The sequence below is a fragment of the Semicossyphus pulcher genome, unplaced genomic scaffold, assembly GCF_022749685.1.
Source record: "Semicossyphus pulcher isolate SPU_LCO1_2020_fin unplaced genomic scaffold, fSemPul1.0.p SCAF_4, whole genome shotgun sequence".
Taxonomy (NCBI): domain Eukaryota; kingdom Metazoa; phylum Chordata; class Actinopteri; order Labriformes; family Labridae; genus Semicossyphus; species Semicossyphus pulcher.
The window spans coordinates 12,343,647-12,367,035 of record NW_027211715.1 but is presented as its reverse complement, the minus strand read 5'-3'; the positions used below and the strand labels follow the sequence as shown (position 1 = coordinate 12,367,035).

Genomic DNA, 23,389 nt, shown 5'->3' with positions numbered 1-23,389 from the left:
AACAACAGGAAAGGTCCAGGAGACTAAAAGTCCAAAGATGAGTGGGACTGAACGCTGTGAAAACTTGGCACAAAAACAAAGTGAATCAAACTGATACAAGAAGAAATGATCACACAGAGACAAGACGGTTTATTCTGGAAACTTTCTGGGAAGTTATGAGACAATTAGGATTACATTACAATGACATCTTTTAAAATAAATCACATTTACTGGCCCAATGAATGAATCACACAATGGTCTACATTAAAACCAACTTTAAGAAACAGTCAGATCCAAGCCTCCTGTGGTCCAGCTGTTTGTGCTGTCAGCTGTCATTCCTTAACACGGTGATCAACTAACAGTGTCAGGCCACTGTCAGACCGCTCATCTGTCAGGATTTATGACCTAAACACGTTTCGACACACAAACACACAAACACATAAACACACACCTAATCAGCTGACACGCAGGCAGCAGGAGTGGCGTGGTGAAATCAGTAGAGGATGCTACCGATCAGTCCCAGCAGCTCTTGAGTGGCAGGCTGACGGCTTTGATGTGGGCAAATTGAAGACAAAGAGGCCATTATCATCGGAAAACCCATTGCTGGCAACTCAGAGAGAAAGAGAGGAAGACAGAATAAGAAAAAAAGAGGGAGAGAACGAGGAATGATGTTTTAAATTGTCTTCCTCCTACAGTGAAAATGTGATCACCGCCCACCCTGTGTCTGTGTGCAGCTCTGCAACCTCCTGGAGGAAGTGGAGGGGGTGTCCTCTCACACTTTGCACTTCTCAACAGTCATGGAGAAAGACAACGACAGAGGATGTCGTTAAAAGATCTTCTCCTTAACAGTTAAAGATGCACCACACTTGTCTGGACTTAACTCTTCCTGCTTCAGTATTTCTCTTCTCTTTGCCTGCGTTTCATTTGCTCTTTGTCCCTGTTTTCTGAACAAGTCTCACCTGGCTCTGAGGGGACAGATATCCAAACAAAAGACAGTCCTTTGGGGGACATGATTGTGATAACATTTCCATCTAAATGCAGATTTAATTCAGCAATGACATCAGCTACCCTCGCTAGTTTACATTCATTACCACAGAGGAAGAGGTCGATTTTTTCCCTCTTTCAATGTAATCCAGTCTTTTAAAGAGGCTCCTGCACTTGATTTCATCTGATTCAGTTTTTACAAATTGCAGCAGCAGCTGAGAAACAAAGATAAACATTAGTCTGAATAAAATGTTCAGAAAGAGTGAAAGAGGATGTGAATGAGATTGTGATTGTAAAGGTTGGTTGGCTTCATTTGTGCCTCTGTCTTGCTTTTGGCAACATAAGGAGCATAATGTTCCACAGATGGTGTTTAACCAGGAGGAACCTGGAGAGAGACTGACAGACAGGTTAAGGTTTATTGATTCCTCTTAGCTGATGAATAAATGTTTTTGTTCCAAGCAAGCTCTCGACTTTACTCTAGGTGTGTGTGTGTGTGTGTGTGTGTGTTTGAATGGGAGGGTCACATTCGTGAGTGTACGGTAAACAAAGATGAGTGCCACATCCTCGAGGGGGATAAAGCAAAGAGAGAGACAGCAGGGAGGGAATCTGATTGACTCTTCTAAAGGATGTGTTCTTTGAGTTTGAGTGTGTGTGTTGGGGGGCATGTGTGTGTCACTGTGTCAGTCTGTACACACATCCTGCTGAATCACAAATCTTTACTTTTCTACATCATCTCTTCTTGGCAGCTTTTCCACATCATATCACTCCGTTTTCCCTGTTACACAAACACCTTCATCCTCTATTTTACTTTCATTTTCATTTTCTGTTTTTTTTATTTCCGTCCCTGAAACTATAAACCTCTCACAATCCCACACTGTGGACGGGATAAAGGAGTCAGTTTTGCTTGTTCTATTTTTCCACACTGTCAGTTTTTTCTCTGTCAGCGTGAGAGAAAGTACATTGAATCAGTGACAGTCAAAGATAGCAAAGTGTCAGTAAATATTGTTCTCTCATGTTTTCATCCACAGTTCGGTTAATAAAAGTGGTCAACACAAAATAAAGCACTTTCAGTGTTTCATGATGCTCCTTTGCAGACACAGGGCGTCAGGCTAACGTTAGCTCAGCTTATGAGTCCTTCAGTGTACTGAGTCAGGTCATACAACAGTGATAGCAACTGTATCACATCCATTGCACAGATATCAGATGGGTGCTGGTTATTGATGGTTTGGGGGAGAAAAATACATCATCTCTGGTTTTGTGTCTTCGTAATAAGTTTAACAAACTGCTGACTGAAGCTTCAATCTTCTCATTGTAACTCTCTTCCAGAAGGGGGATATGTGTATTTCCCCAAAAGTCTAAGTGTTGCTTAAAGAAGCTTTTTTCAAACAAAAGAAAACGATGAAAAATGATCAGAAACGCTGGTCTGACAGGGTCACTGCTGGTTACTACTTTGTTTGTTTGTTTATCAGATCCCCGCTTGTTTCCTCTTCTCCCTCTGCCTCTGAACGCCTCATGCATTAAGTTTCACAGGTCACCTCACTCAAGAGGCTGAACTCCTCTCGAGTGAAAAACGAGAGGCCTTTTCAGAGCACAAATCCTGTGTGATGCTGCTGTGCAGAGCATCAGCTGGTGAGGGAGTCAGACAAGTAGTGCTTGTCTAAGACGATGTCACTGGGAGAAGCAGAGAAGTGGCTATTTATGTCTGTTTATGCATCTGCAGGGAGGCTAAAATGTGATGGGAGGGCTGGTGTTAAGCTATCAGGGAAAAGGCTCTCAGCCTCTTAGCTCGAGCTACTACAACAACATAACAGCTGCAGGAGTGAGCAATGACAGATATACACACGTCTGCTAAATGTGTGCTCAGAGGGACATTAACCATCCAGTAAGGACTGAAAAATGGTGGCTTTAAAGCCATCATTTTTGTGTGTGTGTGTGTGTGTGGGTGAGGGGTGTGCATTATGTGCTCCATGGATAGCAAATGAGAAATGAGATGTTTTACCTGTGAGAGATTCCAGTCGGTCAAAAATGTGTTGAGTTATTCAAGGCAGGACCAAAGCGGTGGTTTGACCTGCACACCATAATTGCTTTCTATTGACTTACGCTGCCATAGCTACTTAAAGTGTCTAGCTGAGGTAAATAACAAACAGATGCATTTAGAGCTCAGAGATAATAACCTGCATGACTGTTTTGAAAGAGTGGAATTCACATTTCACTCTCCAGTGGAAAAGAGCCACCTTTGTGATTTAAGGTAAGGAAGCACAGGATTCGAGTATTCCAATAATATATGATACGACCAGTGTCTTTATGCTGGTTGGGCAGAAACAACAGCAAAGAAAAATGCTTTGGAACATGGTGGATATTTGCAGATCGAACTGGCTGATACTAGCGCTCCCCTGAATGCACCACACTGTAAATGTCTCATTATTATACCCTTTCTCTCTGTCATCAGCTGTTATGATGAAAGTAATATTTGTGTCTCTTTGGTGGTGATGGTTCTTCAGTCTGCACAGAGGTGGTTGATATCGATCCCATCAGGCATATCCAGGTTTGATGAACGGCTTATAAAAGGACTTTTGATATCTTCCTCCACAGTCTGGCCCCGCCTCCCACTGTTCAGGTAACACAGTAATGGTTTGTTGCATCAACGACCAATAATCAGAGAGACACAATGAGCTTCTGTTCTTTCCCTTTTACTCCACTACCAGGATGATCTGATGGAACTAAAGATCCTGGAAGCAAATCATGTTTTCTTCTGCAAGAAGCAATGAACTAACATCTTTCCTATGTAATGAGAAATAATGTCCTGTGGCCTCATTTACGAGACAACACTGATTCTCTCTCCTCTCCTCTCATCAGGTGTAACCATCGCAGACACTGTGGTGAACATGCGGAAGGTGACCCATCAGACCATCAGTGAGGAGCTGTCCAAAACCGTTCTCCTCCCCTGCCTCTTCACCCTCCGCCCCAGTGCCAGTTCATCCCACGAGCCCCCCAGGATCAAGTGGACCAAGGTTTGGGGCCAGAGAGGCTCCGATGGCCTGCAGAAGGAACAGTCGGTCCTGGTGGCCAAAGACAATGTGGTCAAGGTACAATAAACACTGAAATGTAGGTCTTCAAGAACGATGTGAAAAGCTAATTGGCACTTGAGTTGTTTTCCTCCCTTATTTCCATCATTTCCCCTTCCTCCTCTGACAGGTGAAGAAGGCCTTCCAGGGTCGTGTGACGCTGCCTGGTTACAATGAGAACCGTTACAACGCCAGTCTCGCTCTGTCAGGACTTCGCTCTAGTGACTCTGGTCTGTACCGCTGTGAGGTCGTGGTGGGCATCAATGACGAGCAGGACACGGTTCCTCTGGAGGTCACAGGTGAATAAAACTTTTTATCTGTTAAAGCTTTCACGTTTTTGAGTTCACTTACAGTTAGCATCAAATAGATGCTGTAGATTAAACTTTACTGAAAAGGAAGAGCTGCATTGTGAATAAATGCACAGCTGTTTTCAGTTACCATCAAATACAGGTTTGAAGTTTAAACCAAGAAATAAATCATAATTAGGGGCTGTAAGCATAACACACTTAATCTGTTTCTAATCCAGACAGGGACTTTTAATATCCCTCTGATAGAGCATTATTTACAGTCTGTCATTATTTACCAAATCAGCGACCTTAGCAGGATCTGTTTTCATCTGATCTATGGATTGTGTTTGTGGTCATTTCAACACTCAAGCAAGAACTGACTACTTCCCTCATAGGCCTAAGAATATATGATGATGGGGAAAAGGTAAGGATAGGATAGTATCATTAACACCTAACACCAGCTTAAAAAACTTGCTAACCTTCAAAGTCAGCTACAGTGTCGACAACCAGATGTCATTTGTGCATGTATTTGTGTGTGGTGAACATTTGTATCTGCATGTTTCTACAGGACATTATGTCCTTGCAATTTTAGTCTTGCAACAAGGACTAGATCTGGTTTTCTGAAGCATGTAGGACACCACCTTCTCCATCACATGAGTTTACATTTAGTAAGCAAGACCCCTGTCAGAATGCATGGGAGACCCTGCGCCCCCCCCCCCCCCCCCTCTTGTCCAATCGATTAACAGGCCATGAAAAACACTCCTTCAGAGAGAAACCAATTACGTAGCTGGTGAGGAGTAGCCATCTGCAGGGCTTCGTCTTAATTGGCTGTCACGCTACATGGCAGACCACTGCCGTCCTCACACTAATTCTACTGAGTGATTAACGTATTAATGAGCAGGTATTGATACTGCTCAGCTATATCAATATCATATTAATCCACACTGCTCTTCTCATGGACTCATTTGTGCGTGCCTAAGCCCCGATGAGATGTCCCTCCTCTCTTGCCAATCTTTTTTTAATATCTCTCCTGCTGTCTGTGAAATTTCCAGGTCAGGGTAATTCCAAGCTTAATCCAAAAGGCAACTGGACGTGGTCTGCTGCCTCTGTCTCTCTCTCTCACCTTGTTTTGTCTTTGCACATATTGACGGGTCACTTGTCTGCCCAGCCAATTAGAAAACAGTTCCATTGATTGGGTGTGTCCGCCTTTGTCTGTGCTGAGATACAGCTGCCTAACGTTAGCTGGTGTGAGGACTATAGATAGTGTATCAGCACTGGGCATGTTGAAAACATGTAACGAAGGACATTAATCAGCTTTTGGAGCAACCTTGTGATGACCATGATAACATCCTGTTGTTTGGTGTAAACTTCTTGTCTCAAAGTGCTCTAAGAAGGGGAAGAAACTGTTTCTTTCAGTCATATCAGGATGGCTGAAATATTGTGCTGACTGTTATCTGGATACCTTTTCTCACCAATTCTAGATAAAGACTGATTTTCAGTTTCACGACAGACTCCTCCCAAATGTTGGATGTGTCAGTCGGATTGAATTATCAAAAGATGATACTAATTGTGCTTTTTGAAAAAGGGGAAATAAACAGTGTTTCTGTGTGGTGAACTCCCAAGGGACTGTAACTGTTCAACAGCTACAATGAGGGCATCATACAGTAAGGACTCTGAAATGGTTCCTTCCTGTTCTTCTCCCTGGAGACGTGTGGGGATGTGTGATAAAAATAGAGAGATGAGGCAATGGGCTTCAACCCTCAGGTGGATAAGGACTGGGTTTCCCTTACAGAGAGGACCCCATTTGTCTCTCCAGTGTAAGAATTAGCCAACCAGCTAGCATCTCAAGATCCCGCAGCCTCAAAGGAGAAAGTAAGAAATGAAGAAAAAAGAAGCACAACAAAAAAGAGAGGATTACTGCTCCACATGTTTGTGAGCAGGAGAGTAACGCTGACAGTAAAGATATGGACTGCTGGGCTTGTGGGAACTGTGTGTGTATGTGTGACACACAGACACACATGGCCCTGCCTGCTTTCCTCACCCAGTGCTGATGTTACATTTTCATGCAGGCCTCCATGTCTCAGGAATCTCTGTCACTCTCCCAGACAAAGCCAGCGGAGATAAAGGAGCCGTGTTGGTAGCAGACGCTCACTGGCTTTCATGTGTCTGGATGCTCCTCAGGGGAGCAGCACTGAGTGAAGGCAGGCAGAGGTGGGAGGTGAGGAAGCGTTAGATGGACACTTCAGAAGCTATTTCTTTCTCCTTAAGTGGAAAATATGCTTCTTTCACAGCTAAGGGAATCGTTTCACACTTTATCCACACTTTTTTCTTCTTCCAATTTCCATAACCTGGCTCCTGTGTATTCCTGTCTCTTTGTCACCATCATTGTCTCTGTGGCTCAGTACATGCATCTCTTCTAATGCAGTCTTTCTGTTGTCTTTCCATCATGTGTGTGGGACAAGCATTGTGACATTGTGTGTGTACTGTATTTGTGTACAATGAAGTAAACAAAAACAACACCACTGTTTGTCACACACTGTGTCCAAGGGCAACGTCTCTTTTGTCTAATGATAAGCCGAGCACCTGATGCAGATGACTCACGTACGCAGGGTACTGGACCTGAACGCTGTTGTTCCTCCTGCACAGATGGAACAACGTCAGAACACGATGGGATGTCTAGAGGGCTTTGTGTTCATGCATCTGTGAGCGTGTACATGCTCATGTTTTAATGGTCCAAGGTTGCAGGTCATACATAATTCTGTGACACTGATGATGCAGGACATTCATTCGATTGGATTCTATCGTGTCCTCTCTACTTGCTATCACACGCTGCTTCTCTGTGTTCCAGGTGTGGTGTTTCACTACCGGGCTCCTCATGACCGCTACGCCCTGTCCTTCACTGACGCCAAGAGGGTGTGTGTGGAGAACTCAGCAGTCATCGCAACTCCAGAGCAGCTGCAGGCGACCTTTGCTGATGGATATGACAACTGTGATGCTGGCTGGCTGTCTGACCAGACTGTACGGTGAGGATTTACACTCTGCATACAAAAGGTTACTCTGCTCAAATGTTTGGGGATGATCACCAATCACAGAGTGCTAGAGGCAGTATCGGCCAATACAATCACTGATCACTAAATTGTGCAGAAGTAAACTTGATGCATTCTGTAGAAGTATGAATATGACAGCCTGAAAGTCATTTTGATCTTCTTGGTGTTTTTATGAACACAGAACTGTGTAAAATAATTGGACCTAATTGTTTGTTTGCACACTGGAAAGGCAGTTAACTATACTGCTGCTCTCTGAGCTGTCTGTCAAGCTGCTGTCTGTGCAGTCAGAGCTTGTCTCTCAGCAGTGTTCTTCATATCTACATTTTAATATCAAAGTCGCTCCAGCAGCAGATCGACTCTAATTGGTCCAGATCCAGAAAGCTCCGACTGCACATGAGCCAGGAGGAAAGAGTCCAATTAATACTTTGGAAAAAATACAGACATCAGCCATCGCTTCATCAGCCATGAGCAGAAATAAAGGGGCTGAGGCCAAAGACTTACAAGACTTAGTTCTCTTGTTCTGCTCTGATAGAAACAAGCTGCTGTTTAAGAAAAACACTGCTGTTTTATGGTCATGTGCGGGCATGTGGGTCTTCTACATGTATGTTTGATGTGTGTGTTTGTGCCTTTATTTGTGTGTCTGTTACTGCACTGAATGAATGAAGTCCCTGTGTACCCGCGTAATCTTTTAATCAGCCTCTCTGCCTGTGCCCTGGTGCTGCTGGAATCAATGCTGTCGTTGGAATAATTGCTCAGTAGGAGAATATATAGATTGTTGTTTTCTCAGCCCCACAGGCAAACTGAGAAACTGAAAGAATTCCTGATTCTGTTAACCTCTCTCTCTCTCTCTGGACTTTCTCTGCAGGTATCCCATTCAGTCGCCTCGGCCCGGTTGCTATGGCGATCGAGAGGACTCACCTGGAGTCCGTACCTACGGCAGTAGGTCCCCTGATGAGCTGTTTGATGTCTACTGCTTTGCTAAGCAGCTCCAAGGTAGGAGTTGGGAGCTTCAACCATTAATGTGGGTTTAGTCCTGCATGGGTCCATTAAGCTGTGGGTGTGCAGCACGCAGGAACACTGTGACCAGGATTTAATACTCTGTTAGCTCAGAGAGGAAGAGGGCAGAAGGAGAGGAAGGAGAGTGGAGCTTTTGGAAGTGAGAGGGAGAAAGATTTACATTATTGAGTCCAGATGTCACGTTCAGACCTCCTGCAGGCATCAGCTAAGTGGGTCAGAAACTTAAAACATAACACTCCGTTTAATGTGCCATGGCAGAGAGTGGCAGGTGGCAAAGACCTACAGCAGGTGGAAAATGTGTCTTTGACTTGGATTTCAAGTCTTTCACTTATATTAGACGAACCTGTCGCATGAACAGAAAGTGTTTAATTATAGATTGAAAACTTTAATCAGAAGTGTCACTTTGAATTTCATCATAAATGTCACCACAAACATGTCCATTTAACTTGCAAAGAAAACTAACCTTTATAAAAATTACAATCATAAGAACAGAACAAAGAATCAAAGTCTGAGGACTAAAGTGCTCAAGCTCTGTGACAAATGAAACTTCTCCTCCTTCCAGGTGAAGTCTTCCACTCTGCAGTGACGGAGAAGTTGAGCCTGGCTACAGCCTCCACCCACTGCCATTCCCTGGGAGCCCAGCTGAGCACCGTGGGGCAGCTCTACCTGGCCTGGCAGGCCGGCCTGGACCAGTGTGATCCCGGCTGGCTGGCTGACGGAAGCGTCCGCTACCCCATCAACGTCCCACGGAAGAACTGCGGCGGAGACGAGCCCGGGGTGCGGACCGTCTACAACAAGCCCGACCGTACTGGCTTCCCCGACACCGCGGCCCTGTTCGACGCCTACTGCTACACAGGTACTGACTAATTTCATGCACCATCATTGTGGGGATTACCATGGCAACAACAGAGGGGTCTGGAGAATTTCTACTCTTGTTAATAATTAACATGTGTGTCACATGGGGCGCTGGTTTGGCTCAGTTGGTAGAGCAGGCGCCCCATGTATAGAGGCTACAGTCCTTGTCGCACTGATCGCAGGTTCGACTCCCGGTCTGCCGATCCATTTGGTGCATGTCATCGCCGCTCTCTGCTCCCCACATTTCCTGTCTCTCTTCAGCTGTCCTATGAATAAAGGCAAAAAGCCAAAAATATAATCTTAAAAAAAAAAAAACATGTGTGTCACACATGAAGTAGTTGCAGAGACAATTTGTGACATTTGTGTTCCCTGTGTGGATTTGAGGGCTTGTATGTTGAATGTAGTGAAGCATGAGAGAGAGAGAGAATTTATCTAGCTTGAATATTAAGATGAGTTTACTTCAGTAGAATATCAGAGCTGTTTCCTTTGTTGCAGCCCACCAGCCAGCGGGGGTCCAGGCTGCAGAAACTCAGACTTTGTACCAGACCACCAACCCAGCAGCAGAGACCCTCTCCTCAGTCACTGAAGCCCAGCACAGAGCCCCTTTCTCCAAGACTTCTACCTGGACTGGTCTGGTTGACTTGGACAGCGCAGGAGTCAACTCCATTGCTGGAATTAACGACTCCTCTGAGATCTCTGAAGAGCATGTAGTCGTCCACTTAAAGCCAGTAAGAAGCAGCCAGCCCAGCCAGGAGGAATCTGATGGCCCAAAGAAAAGCAACACTTTGGGCCTCTCTGACTCAGGGAGTCATGGAGGTTCTGCTCATGAAGAAGAAAATGGAGGCTTTGTTGGATCATCTAACACCGCTACATTACCCTCCATAGCTTCTTCCACTCCCCAGGCTCAGACTAGTAACAGTGTGTTGGCTGAGTTTGTTAACACTCTGATGAAGCCCTTTAGGTATTGGAGAGGAGGTGAGGGGGTGGAGGAGACAGAGGATGGACCTTCAGAGCTTGAGGAAATATCAAGAGAGAACCAGACACAGGGAGAAGCATCCAGCAGAAACCAGAGTGAACCAAAACCCAGTGGAAACAAGGGCACCATGAAGAATGCCATCATGGAGCACAGGAGTGGTAGTTTTTCCTTCAGGGCTCCTACCAGTGGACTACAGAGTCCAGAGGAAGGTCTGTCTGAGCAGGAGAAAGAGGTGATGCCGCTGGTTCGATTAGTGCCTGCTGTCCAAATCACAGGGCAAAGTGACACCAGCACTCAGCCAGGAGAACGAGCCTCCAGCACATCTGCTGACGAGCCTCCATCCACTGTTCAAGGTATGAGCTCATCATTAACTGTCTGTGTTTAGTCTGGATTTAGGTTTCACCTTTTTCATCAGTGTCATGCGTCTTCTCTCTTGATATCCCTTCAGTCTGCTGTAATACCTTCCTCCACAGGGCAATTTAAAGTGTCTCTGTAGATTTAATTAAACAGTAATTGCAAACAAACGTAAGGAGCAAACCACAAACACAATGCATAAAGGAGGAATGGAGACTGTTCTGCCTTCACTCTCATATTTATTGACTTTCTACAGTACGGATTGTCAGAAGGAGTTTAAGCTGTGCTTGAATTTTGATCTATTTAATTCTTTCAAAGGTTGCACCCATGTATTATTTGTTGAGAACAAAGCAAACCTGCAGCAAAAGTGGACAGTTTAGGCTGTATTAGCATAAATCAAAGAGATGAGAAATCAAAGCAACTTGGACAGAAGTTTGTGTTAATAAATAAGGAGAAATGTTCTGGGGAGTAAGAAAAGGCCTGACAAATGCAGGGGCCCATTGTTAGTTAGAGTGTGTTTGTGCTGAAGAACCTGGAGGCCCTGTCAGACAGGTAACATCCACAGTGGAGTGAATTACCCTCAGGAGTGCTGCAGTACAGTACAACACATGCAAGGACAGAAAAGGTCAGCATTCACCCTTTCAGCTCATGTCTTCTGGAGAGCGCCCTGACACCAAACCCCAAATCGCTTAATCTAGTTTATAACTGGAAGGTTGCTCGATAAATAACTAGCAGGGCAATGGACATTCTGTAAAGTCTAATAGAGCTGAGCAATCATTGGAGAAAAGAAGGAAAAGCACAGATAGAAGCCAGAAGGAGCTGTGTGCTAAAACCTTTGCTTGAAGAAGCAACTTTCTGTTAATGGCCGCCACAAATAACACATCCTTGGCTTCAGCTCAAGAGGAAGGATACAAAGAACGACTTTAGTCTCTCCCACAGACAGCCAGAGGAATGATTCAATAAAGGTGAGAGGCTTTTCTCACCAGCAATCAGCAGCTTTATTAATATAAATACTCACTGCTGTGCTACCTGAAAGCCGATACCAACCCGCGAGGTATTAATGAAAATCCGAGCTTTAGTCTGCATGCATTATTCACAGCCGTCTCCAATTAACGTGGAGGTTGGGCTGCTCTGCCGTTCGCTCTCACCTCCATCTATGTCTCTGCCAATTAAGCCCCGACTCTCTGAAGGTAGGCGGTAATGATCACTACAGGGAGAACGAGCAACACAAGAGGGGGATGAGTAGAGTGAGGAGGAGGGAATAAATATGAATAAACTGTTGCTGCACACCTCAGGCCATCGCTTGGACCTCAACACCTCTTAGTAACTGATGGAGCCATGTTGCCTCTTTGACTGAAGGAGATGCTAAGCTTTGCACTGCAGACAGGAAATTAAAGAAAGATCAGAATTTAAGTATTGAATCAAATTATTTAGAAAATTTTAAAAATGTTTTAGAATGTAGAGCGACAACTTTATTATTATTTTCTTTGCAAATCAAACTATTTTAAACATTTTATTACATCAGGTATCATTTTGTTAAGTTCCTCGTAGAGTAAAATTCCTCTAATAACAGCATGTTATTAGAGCATTTAAATAAGCTCTTCACGTAAGCCCGACTGTCTGTCAAGGAAATCATGTCTGCTTCACAGCAGTCCCGTCAACCCCACAGACTGAATTTTTAGGATAGAAGACAAAGGCGTCTGTGCGCTGACACACAATAACATTCCCTCAGTCTCTTTCATTACACACCATGTCTGCAGATGGGATGAGGTGGTATTGGTGTCATCTCGCTCTGCCTCTCTCATTGTCAGCCTCCTCTCACAATTTAATATCACGTCTGTTTGACCCAAAGATTCTCTCAGCCCGTTTACTCCAGTAAAGTGGAGTCAACACAGCAGAACCACTTACAGTGGAAGCACACAATTACTGTCTGAACAGGGTTTATTATGAGTTTGTTCTGCAGCACTTCCGTGTTGAGTTGTAGCTTCTTCACCGACAGATTCAACCGCATCAGAGCAACATTTTAAGTGTCTTTTAAACAGCACGATGAAATCTTCCAAACCTGTGTCTTATTGTCTCATTTTATTTATTACATGGGTCATTACATAGATGATCAAACCAGATTAATGTGTTTAATTATTCACACTTTCACCAGTCGTAGTAAAAGTATGTAATTAGCCATTTGTATTATCAATAGAACAGTTAGGCCGGTCTACATGGCTCTTATGGAAATGAACCTCAGGCTCATAAACCTCATTTAGGAGTAAGGCAACGACGGACCTTCTGAATAATTAACATACATTGTAATATTTTATGCATGGACATATTTGTGTATGTTCTCCCTCTCAGGGTGGTTTGTTATGTTTGGTTGTGTTGCACACCTGCTGCTGTATCACTGTACATTTCAGACATGTTCACTGAACTGAGGACAGCCAGACTAAGCGGAGTGATGATGATGGTAACAACACTAGCTGGGCCTGTCAGTAACACCACTGCACTGCTGCCCTAAAAAACACACACCAGCAGTGAGTCACACATGCAGACAGAATGAATTATTGATGCTGCTGACAGTGTTTGGTTTAAAGCTGTAAGCTGATAAGGCAGTGGACCTCTTCATCTAAATAAACAGGTCTAAGACAGGAGCTTGTTGTGGAGCAAGTCATTTGCTTAACGTAATGCAAGTGCTCCTGTGTTTTTCCACATGGCTTCTCTCACCACAGGAGAGTGTGTTCCTGAAGGAGGCTGTTTGAGGTAAAAGAATCCAGAGGGAAAAGAAAACAGGAACAGAGAAGAGAAATTACTTTGAATGCATCCTTCTATCCTGTTGGTGTGTTTGTGTCTCTGACTTAATCTCTCCAGACACCACTTGCATCTGGATAACTTAGATAATTCTTAAAAATGAAAACTTCACACACTGCTGTTTTAAAAGGCCATTTAAAAGTATAAATCCCCCTAGAAAAAGACTTGGTGATGCAGGCAGAGAAAAAGAGAACATATGAAATAAAAACTCACAATCAGCCCACACCAGAAATCCTGGTGACTTACATCGCTGATCCAGACTCATGTTTGCAGAATTGTGTTGAAACTGTGCTCACTGTGAGGGTTCTGTGTGGCTCATGTAGCCAGAATTGAGTTTTGATTGCCTATTTAACACCCACCATTCCCCACCCACATAATGAAATTATACCAATCAGTCTACTTTGTTTCTCTGTTCCCTTTAGAATTCACTTCATCAGGTCCCAATGAGACATCACCACCCAGTGAACATGTCAACATATCTGGAACTAAGGGTCCCAGAGGAAGCTTGACCCTTGATCCCGCCCCCAGCAGCCACTTTTGGTGGTTCAAGTCAATGCTGGGCTCCAAACCAAGCCCCCCTGGAAATGTGGTTTATGTGGGCAAACGTCCCACCTGGGAGCCTATGGAAGCCAAAGCGGGGCCACTCGAGGTGATGACCCTGCCCACCTCCCTTCGACAGGACAATCCAGAAAACTATTCAGGCCAGGACAGAGACCAGGACAGAGACGATGCTAACAATCCATCAGCTGCCAGAACTGCATCAGGAGAGGAGAGGGAGATGGAGGGGAGCAGTGAAGGAGGCAGCTTCCCTGGTGGGTTTGGATTGGAAACCATCAACTTGGACAGCAGTGGTGTCAAACTGAGTCCTGAAACAGAGACTTCACTTAGCGAAAGCCAGACTGAGCTTGTGACTGTGGCAGAGCACACAACTCTGTCCTATTGGCAGCTATCTGAACAACCCACCACCCCACCTCAGGGCTCCCAGGAGCCAGACACAGCAGAGGAGGCCAGGGGAGAGATCCTCTATGTCCCCAGGCCTACCGAGAACCTCTCCTCTGCTCCTTCTCAAAGAGTAGAGGGTAGTTCAAATTCAGGTTTCACTCCTCTTTTTAGGAAGCACACAAAGGGCATGAACAGAAATGACCTGGTGTCTTCTACTCCTGAAGCCTTAATGGAGGTGCATACAACCTCTGAGGTGACCACAGTGCAGCTCCTGACTACCAGGGACACACAGAGGACGGATCCTACCACTACAACAACTGGCACAGAAAGTTCCCCAGACTGCTCTACCACGGGGGAGCCATCTATTTCCATTTCATGGGTTCAGGAAGAGAAGGAGAAAACAAGCACAAACAACTCACAGGGCCAACTCTCAGCTACTCCAGCACCCAGTGAGGGATCTCAAACATCTATGGGCATCATCCACTTGACTACCTTCACCTCAGACTCCAAAGTGGGCGTGACAGAAATGGAGTCAAGGTCTGCAGTGTCTGAATCCTTCGTGGTTGGAAGTCGGTGGACACCTTTCAAGGGCATGAACACAAAATCAGAGGAAAATAAATCTTCAGTGACGACAGACAACAAGGACGCCAAAGAAACAAACAACCCCTTTGGAATTCTTTTACCAGACTGGGCTTTTGGACTCATCCCATCAGGTACGTGAGAACGCTGGTGTTTCCAGGGAATGAACTTCCCTGTCATTATTATCTTGATGATTTTAAATGATTATCTAATCTGAAGTGATTTATTTATGTATGTGTGCTGCTCAGAGACATCACTCACATCAGCACTATCCAGAGGTGTCATACAGTACAGTAACAGCCGTATGTTAACACTGCTGCTGCACTCCACCTGAATTCACAGCCTCTGCAAACCGCCTCAAATAGCTACACCTCTATTTCCTTACTGTGTCTGTCTCTTGTTGTTTCATTCTACATCAGCCATCTCTCTCCCACTCTGACACACATCATGCATTCTTAATCCAGGCTTGTTCTTTCTTTGCCTTCACATCCTCTTCCTTTCCTCTCCCTTCCTCCCACATTGGAACAGACAGACAGCTGCAGACAGCAGGGCAGTGCACTGAGGTGAGACCAACCAGGTCTTTTTGAAGTAGTTAGGGGGTCACAGTGAGTGCAGGTAGGTGAACTGTGGAGAGGCCGACCCAATGCAGACACAAACTACAAGACGGGACTCTTAATTGACTGCAGTCTCTTCTCTCAGTTTTCGGTTTTTCGATGTTCACTTTCCTCTTGCTCTTATGTTTGACACAACTTTGTCTTCTCTCACACTCCAGGTTACACTCACTCCAGGTTACAATGATCGCATACTCTGTGATGTTTGTTTCAGCATGCGCACATTGATTTCTTTTGATATGTAATTCACCTTCTGCTGTTGCAGAAAACCACAGAGTTAATGAACATAACAAATGTTAGGACGACTAGTCTCCTCATCGTCTAATGTGTCACTCATTCATCTTCAGTGTGTAGTGCTTCAGTGTTTTCTTTTTCATATCATGAAAACACATGAGCTGATAGGGATTCAGAAGCTGCAGTAAGTCCTAGAAACCAAAATAATTCAGAATACAGCTGCTCTGCCATCACTTCATGGCCTCCAATGTTTGGTCATACTTGTATTTCCAACTAGAACTAGCCATTTTGCGAGTCCTCTGTCTCTCCCAGGGTAACCATCTGTGGTCAAGTGATGTTTTCAATTTTACAGCAGATTGTGAAGTGGGGGACTTTCCTTTGTCATCTAATAACAGCAGCAGCAGCAGGAGGAGGATTTTCTCATGAAACTGTTGTTTTAGTAGAAAGCACTGAGGTGGATTGTTGTACTGAATGCTTCCTGTGGAGCATGAGCATGACAGTAATCTTTTCACTTAATTTAGTGAACATATGATTCAGAATACAGTCAGAAAAATGGCTTATGTAATTGCAGTATTGGGACTTTTTCAGATTTAATGGACGTTTTCTTACATTGTTTTCACACGCATTAAGCATCATCCTGCTTTTGATTATACAATGAAAGGAAAAAAAGCTGTACAGGAGTACATCTTCATCATTTATCAGTTTATCTGATTTGGGAACATTTGAATGGATTTGGAGACCATGCTCTTGTTGAGTGATTAGAAGCATGAGATCCTCCCTCTGAGTGACCTTTCATGGATGTCAGTTATAGTACAGAGAAAATTACAGCAATGGTTGTCTGCACATCTCAGCAGAGAGAGAGAGAGAGGAGGGAAAGGGCGGGAGCATGGACAGCTCTTTGGGGGAAGAGAGGGGTAAGTGTGTCCTCTACGATGCTGCAGGTGGGAGAACATAAACCTCTTTAATCAGTGATCAGAAACTACACGAACACATTGTTCTGCTTCAACTTTGCTTCCCTTCTATCCCTCCTCCTTACTTCCTCCAATCTTCATTCCTTGTTATCAGAGCAGCCTGAGCCCCTCTGCGTCCTATTTGGCCATATATCAGAGTGATAAGACGTGTGTATTTAATGACACATCCAGCTTTCCAATTCCCCATCTCTCTGGCCTCCAGCTAAACCCACACAGATGTGTGGACATACACACATAAAACCTGAATGTATGTGAAGAAACACCAGCATGCCAAGATTACTCAGGAGTAAACCTCCATAATCCATCCCACATGTCGCACCATCACATACAAACACAAAGAATACGTCTTAATCCTTCTCTGTGAGAAAGCGGAAACATTTCATTTGACTTTTTTAATTACTCATATCTTCATTTCCATATTGTATAATCCTAAAGACAGGATTTGTGGGACTTTGTAACACCACAAAAAGTTACAGAAATGCTTTCTAGTCAACAAGTATAGAAGTTCGGAGCAGTGACATTTAGCCTTTTGAGGTGACAAAGCAATGCAGGTGAATACTGTGATGTCAGCTGTCTGTCCAGCATTTAAATTCCCAATGCCAGTCTGACACTCTGGCAAACAGAGAACAGGAGGCCTCTGAGTTATAGCTGTCTTAACAACAGCCTTGTCCCGGGCTCAAGATGGATCAGACCTCTGGCAGCATCAATAACATGGCAGGCAGCCCTCAACCAAATCAGAGTGTTACATTTGGACGAGAAAAGTCTGTAGGCTGAAATGTGTGTGTGTGTGTGTGTGTGTGTGTGTGTGTGTGTGTGTGTGTGTGTGTGTGCACGCGTGTGTGTGTGTGTGTGTGTGTGTGTGTGTGTGTGTATTTGAGTTTTTTAGGGGAAAGAAGGAGACAAACAGAGACAGGGACGGGCTGGGGTGGCAGATTATCAGTTTGGGTCTGTGGATAGATGTTCAGTCTCTCTGCTGGCTGTTGGAGACCTTGAAGTCATGAGCAGTGACAGGGCACATTCTCGACGCTGCCTATAGAAGTTTATTGATTTTCCTTTTTTTCCCTCCCTGATTTTCTCATATTTTCTCCCCTGTACGATCCTCAGCCTCAGCAGGATCCTTGTCACTGTTTAAATACTCCACTTTGCTCCATGGTGACGAGGGATGAAACAGCGTTACATAGCACTCTGTGCTGACTGAGCAGAGGCTCTTTGTATCCAGTTAACCAGGGGAATAACGAAGCAACTAAAGTGTTGGAAATGAGCGTAGAAAGTAGTCTGTGCTGAGAAATCACACTGAACCCTTTGTGAACATCACTGACTGCTGATAATGATAATACACAGCAGTTTAAAATCCACTAAATTTGCTTAATGTGTGTAACAGGAAGTAGTTAAGGTTGTCCACTCTCAGCAGGTCGGAGCTGCAAAAAGAAGGTGGCCTATGATTAAAAAACAAAATATAACATAAGTCTTGTTAAAACAACTGTTGTCAGACTGATCACTGATATTCTGGAGATCACAAGTGTTGATTTATATATTTAAAGGTTTATGAAACTAGCAGCTATGTTTGTAAAGCTAATGCACCATCAAACTGGTTCTAATATTCTGCAGTGAGACTGAAAACACAGAAAACTGTCTTAAACAGGCATTTTTATGGCCTCATTAAAATACTTTATCTTTGCTGCAACAACAAAACCTGCTGATTATTCAGCCTCTAGGAGCCCCATCACAGGCTGCTGTATTTTATCTCTACATTGTGACCCAGAGCTCCTTTATGGCAGATGAATGACTGAATCTCTTGACTGTTACTGGGATCAGATCTGCAGCAGAAATAAAAAACAAGTTTTGTTGTTTTTATGAACATTTTCTCGTCTCACAGCTTCTAAAGATCAGTCGGCCTGCAAACCAAAGTGCTGTTAACTTCAGTCCTACAGTAACAATGGATGCTGAGCTGCAGGTTTTTACTTCCTCTGGGCACAGCATGCTCTTCTTCATCATGTGTTTGTGTTGTTAGTATAGTGCCTTCTTTTTCAAACATTCAACTTTCATGACTTTGCATTTTACAACAAGCTCTCCCTATTTGAGTGTTTATTGTCAGGTACAGCCTGAGGGCCCCTGAGGCTGCGTAGAGCTTCATAAAGCAACAAACAACATCACCTCTGTTTGCCACCAGTTGTGAAATGATGGAGGGATGGATGGAGACAGAGATGTTGGCAGGCTGCTGTCAGAAGGAATATAATCCTCTGTGTGGAGTCATTGTGAGGCTGTGCAGAGCGGGAGAGTTTAACCTGGTCGGGTTATGTCAGTACCTGTTACAATGCTGCATTCAGGCGCTATCAGATGAGACGACAGGAAACTGCTTCCTTTCACTGAGAGAATATTTCACCTCACTATCTGTATCTAACAGGTCTGTCCTCCTAGAGGACAAAGGATGCAGAAGAAACAGCAGAACACAGCCTTGCTGTTTTTCAGATCTTTTGGCTTTCATGACGTTTAATGAAGAAGAATGTGGAGATGGATTTATTATGATGAGAAGTGCTCAGCAGACACGGAGAGAATGGGACGTCTATTATGCGAGTATCACACCTAACAAGATGTGAATAGCAGCATTCCTGAGATGTTACTTTCACATTTATATTATCCATCTGCAGTCAGACAAACACATCTGTCATTGACTCAGCCAGTCACTCATGCAGACACATGCCGTTAAAAATGGAACCACCTGTCATCAAGGTTAACAGTGAGAGGTATGATTTCAAATGGAGGTATGTTCTGGCTACAGAGGAGGAGGAGAGCACCCAGCTGGGCTTTAGGAGCTGCCATATTGCCTGACTGACTTCACTCCTGCTGTCGGTGAAGGCAGAGTGGAGCAGTGGCAGGGGTGTTTGGCTCCCAGCGTCAGTCACAAAGCAGCATGCAGCAGCGAGTAGCTTCAAGTAGGACTCCTCAGACACACCCACAGACTTGTCCCAGAGGGGAGCGCTCATAGACGGGGACAAATGATGAGAAATGACTATTTGTGCAAGAGTTATGAGGGGGTAGAATATAAATAGGTTTGTGATTATTAATTATCTTCTCAATCAAATGATTGGCATCATCCCATCATCCCCTTTCTCATTTTAATCATCAAACAGAGAAGATACTTTTTTACAGTGTTGTCTTATCTTTTCCCCCTGTAATAATAACTGTGATAATAATTTGATTTTAGTGCAATTCATGTCAGACAACATTTTACATGGAGGACACAAGCAAAAGATACATTTATGGTGAGGTGGAAAAGTCCTAAGTCTAGACTTAATGACAAATGTAACTGTTGTGGTTTATACAGATGTTCTTGTGGTTGTTTTGCAAGTTTACCACAATGGAACATTATTACTTTTTAATTAGATGCAGAAACAGTAGAAACTGTTTGTCCTGGTGCCTTCAGGTGACTGTAGGAGGAGATCACAGATAACAGATTCATAGCACAGCTTGTTTTAGCCACAGTCTGGCTGTACTGTCATCACTCTGATCCTTATCTGCAGAGTGTTTTGAGAGAAGGTAACTAAAGTGTTTATGTTCCTTACGTATTATAATGCTGCACATATCACACATAATATTGCATAGAATGGCTGGTGGTAACACATCATCATCATCAGAAAGACTTACTGACCCAAATTTAGCCCGAGCACAAACACAGCTGCTCTCACTTCATCTGCACGTCGCCTCACTTTCTCTTATCACAGCTGTGAGGGCACAAAATGACAAACTGAGGAAAAGTGCTTTTAAAGGTCAGAAACATACCAATCTGTCACGGTGCTTCTTGCACCACTTTTTGTGCCATGAAGATCTCCAGTAAATGTGTCCTGTAGGTGTGTTAGAGATTGGAAATCTCTGATATTGTTGGATTATAAAAAAAAAGAAATGTGTAGATTCAGTTTTTGTTTTTTCACAAAGCCCTGAAAATGATCGCAAAGACACATCGAAGAGAAGAGGAGAAAAAAAACAAGGTGGACATGATGTGTTTGTGATGATAAGACAAGAAGGATGTTTTCCTGCCCCTCTGACAGACCAGATCATACAGTTTATTAATGATGACTGGAGATGCCACAAGTGCCACTCTTAAAACAACAGACCCTCAGTTTCTTCATCTGTGTGGCCGTGCATTCCGGCTGAATCGGGTCGTATTGAATCTCTGGCATGTTTCTCCTCTCTGCTCCTCTCTGGGCTGATTCAGTGAGACGCTCGGTTCACGAGGTGCTCACGAAGAGAGCATCGGCTGCTTTCTGCTGTCTCAGGCTTCTGGCACTGTAGCTGATTGCAAGTGTCATGCTCTTTCATAGTGCGTGTGCGTGTGCGTGTGCGTGTGTGTGTTTGCCTGTGCCAAAGGGAGAATGAACACATTTTATGCAATTGAAAAGAAGCAAAGCTGAATTATTTTTTTTTACCAGAAATGTTAATTGGACTTATTTTCTTCTTGCCCCTCTCTCTCTCTCTCTCTCTCTCTCTCTAGTCATTTCAGTAATGTGGTGTTGTTTGCATCTCTCAGCGTGCTCAGTAATATTAGTAATTGGTTACATATTGAATGTTTGACATCACAGACTGCAGTCTGGATGTTGTTTTCAACTCTTTCAGCCCTACACTCAAACTCTCACACGTACACACACGTGTATAATGCAGACAGACAGCTCGCCCCGCATGTGGTCAGCCAGACAGATATAGCTGCTCCCTCCCTGCAGAGCTCATCAATCCTTGTCTGTCAGAGGCCGCTCTGCTCGAGCTCGCTACGGTCATCACATCACTACACCTGCTCCACCTGCAACCTCCACTGTACGATATGAGCACTCCCAAAGGATGCAGGGAGGCGTCTGCAGCCTTTCAAGTGGTCAATCTGGGTTCAATGATTCAGCAAGTATCTGAGATGTCTGAGATGTTGTCCTTGAGCAGTGACTTTATAACGACGTGACTCAAAGTATGAATCATTCTTTGGTCTCTTTTTTGTTTGTTTTTATATCCACTTGTGAATTTCATCCCAGTATTTAACTTGATAAAGCAAATATTACAGAAATATTGTGAAGACCATGTTTTCCTTCTTTCCTATCCCATAATTATTTTGCGACCCTGTGGATTCATGTTGTGTACCACTGGATCAGACTGACAGTTGGTGCAGTGGGTTAAAAGGGAGAGATGGAGGCTTTGTTTCATGGAGGCGAGGAGCGCTGACCCTCTCGGTTGTGTGTATGACCTCATGAACTGTATGGATGAAGAGTTTGGTGTAATGGTCCTCGCTGCAGACTGTCAGCCTCTGCACACAGTAGATTGTCTGACTCTGCAGACTGACTGCTGGGGCGCTGACATCATCAGCAGAAAGCAGAGCAGATCCAACAACAAGTAAACGTAACCTCTGTCTGTCTCCATAACTGCTTCTTTCCTCCCACATGCAGCTCACCTCTGTAAATAAATCCCTTCAGTCATCTGAGTCTGCATTGAGGTCTAAACCTTTGTGCTGTGAGAAAGCGGTTATCTAGATTTCAGCAGAAATAGGTTTCATTTTCCCCTGATGTGTGTTCTGCTTTCCACAGCAGTAACTGAAGCTCATCTGCAGTGAGTGACTTGTCTGGCCTGCGTGAGGACACGATGATACATGGATCATATTCCTACCTGTATGTCTGTCTGCTTTTTTCTGTCCATCCTGTCAGGCAGGAGCTGGAAACTTGGACTCATTCTGGTCAAAGAGATGACTCAGGAAAAGAACACTTTGACCAAACCCAGGTTGGTGTAGCTGAATGGTTCTGATATCATGGAACCATCATCTCATTGATTTGATTACAAGAACCTTTGTTGCCTGTAAGATCTCGCTCAATCTCTCCTCTTGTCCTGTTCGCCTCTACGCTAAAAGCTATTTCATGAAGGTGAAAAAACTATTAATTATCTGCAGAAAATTCTTTATTTACTCTTCAGGTATGACACTGGACCCGGTTTGACATTCAGCATTGACAGAGCTACTCAAACTAATGTTTTACGTAAACCTAATCTTGCTCTATATCATCACTAAACCCATAAAAAACTTGTTCACTTAACCATCATGGAAGGGACAAAATGAATATTTCACACCACAGACTCATCGAGCCATCACACTGATGATGCAACGTCTGTATTTAAGGCTGTACTTTGCAGTTTAGCTCAGCCGTCCATATGTCTCTAACTGCTCTGTGAGCCTCAGCACCTTTTAGAGACGTACTGTAGCTTTAAACTTCAACAGGGGAGCGTCACTCTCATAGGGAACACTTGAACAGGCTAAAGCATGATCTCTGTCTCAGCAAAGCTATTATAAGCTTCAGTGAGTCAGAGCACAGTAAGATGCCGGGCAAAAAGCAGGTGGATATACAGTGAATGTAAAGTGTGTGTGCAGTTTTGCTGCTTAAATGTGTGTCTCACACAGTTACTTGTGTTAAATTTTCTCAGCTCTTAGCACTTCCTAAGATGCAAAACATTTCCTGTATCACAATCCTTTTTATGATCCAGTTTTAATCCTGGTGTACGTATGAGTCGACATTGGAGAGTAACTTCCCAAATATGCCACAGCACTAAAATAATCTCCCTCCTGAGAGGCTCAGAAAGACTTCAGATGAAGTAAACGTCACACAGGGGAACATATCTCTGTTCTGCACAGGAATGAAGACAAGTTGTAGTATCTGCAGGTTGTCGAGGAT

General features: G+C 44.0%; 1 protein-coding gene across 1 annotated transcript in view; it reads left to right on the top strand.

The window, feature by feature from the left end:
* Nucleotides 1-23,389, top strand: part of LOC138607114 (neurocan core protein-like) — a 65,760-nt gene that overhangs the window by 2,243 nt on the left and 40,128 nt on the right. Inside the window, exons 2-8 of the mRNA XM_069679672.1 lie at nucleotides 3,820-4,049; nucleotides 4,159-4,327; nucleotides 7,164-7,338; nucleotides 8,228-8,355; nucleotides 8,942-9,235; nucleotides 9,730-10,563; nucleotides 13,786-15,018. Of these exons, the coding sequence (XP_069535773.1) occupies nucleotides 3,820-4,049; nucleotides 4,159-4,327; nucleotides 7,164-7,338; nucleotides 8,228-8,355; nucleotides 8,942-9,235; nucleotides 9,730-10,563; nucleotides 13,786-15,018 (3,063 nt within the window). The remainder of the gene's footprint in view (nucleotides 1-3,819; nucleotides 4,050-4,158; nucleotides 4,328-7,163; nucleotides 7,339-8,227; nucleotides 8,356-8,941; nucleotides 9,236-9,729; nucleotides 10,564-13,785; nucleotides 15,019-23,389) is intronic.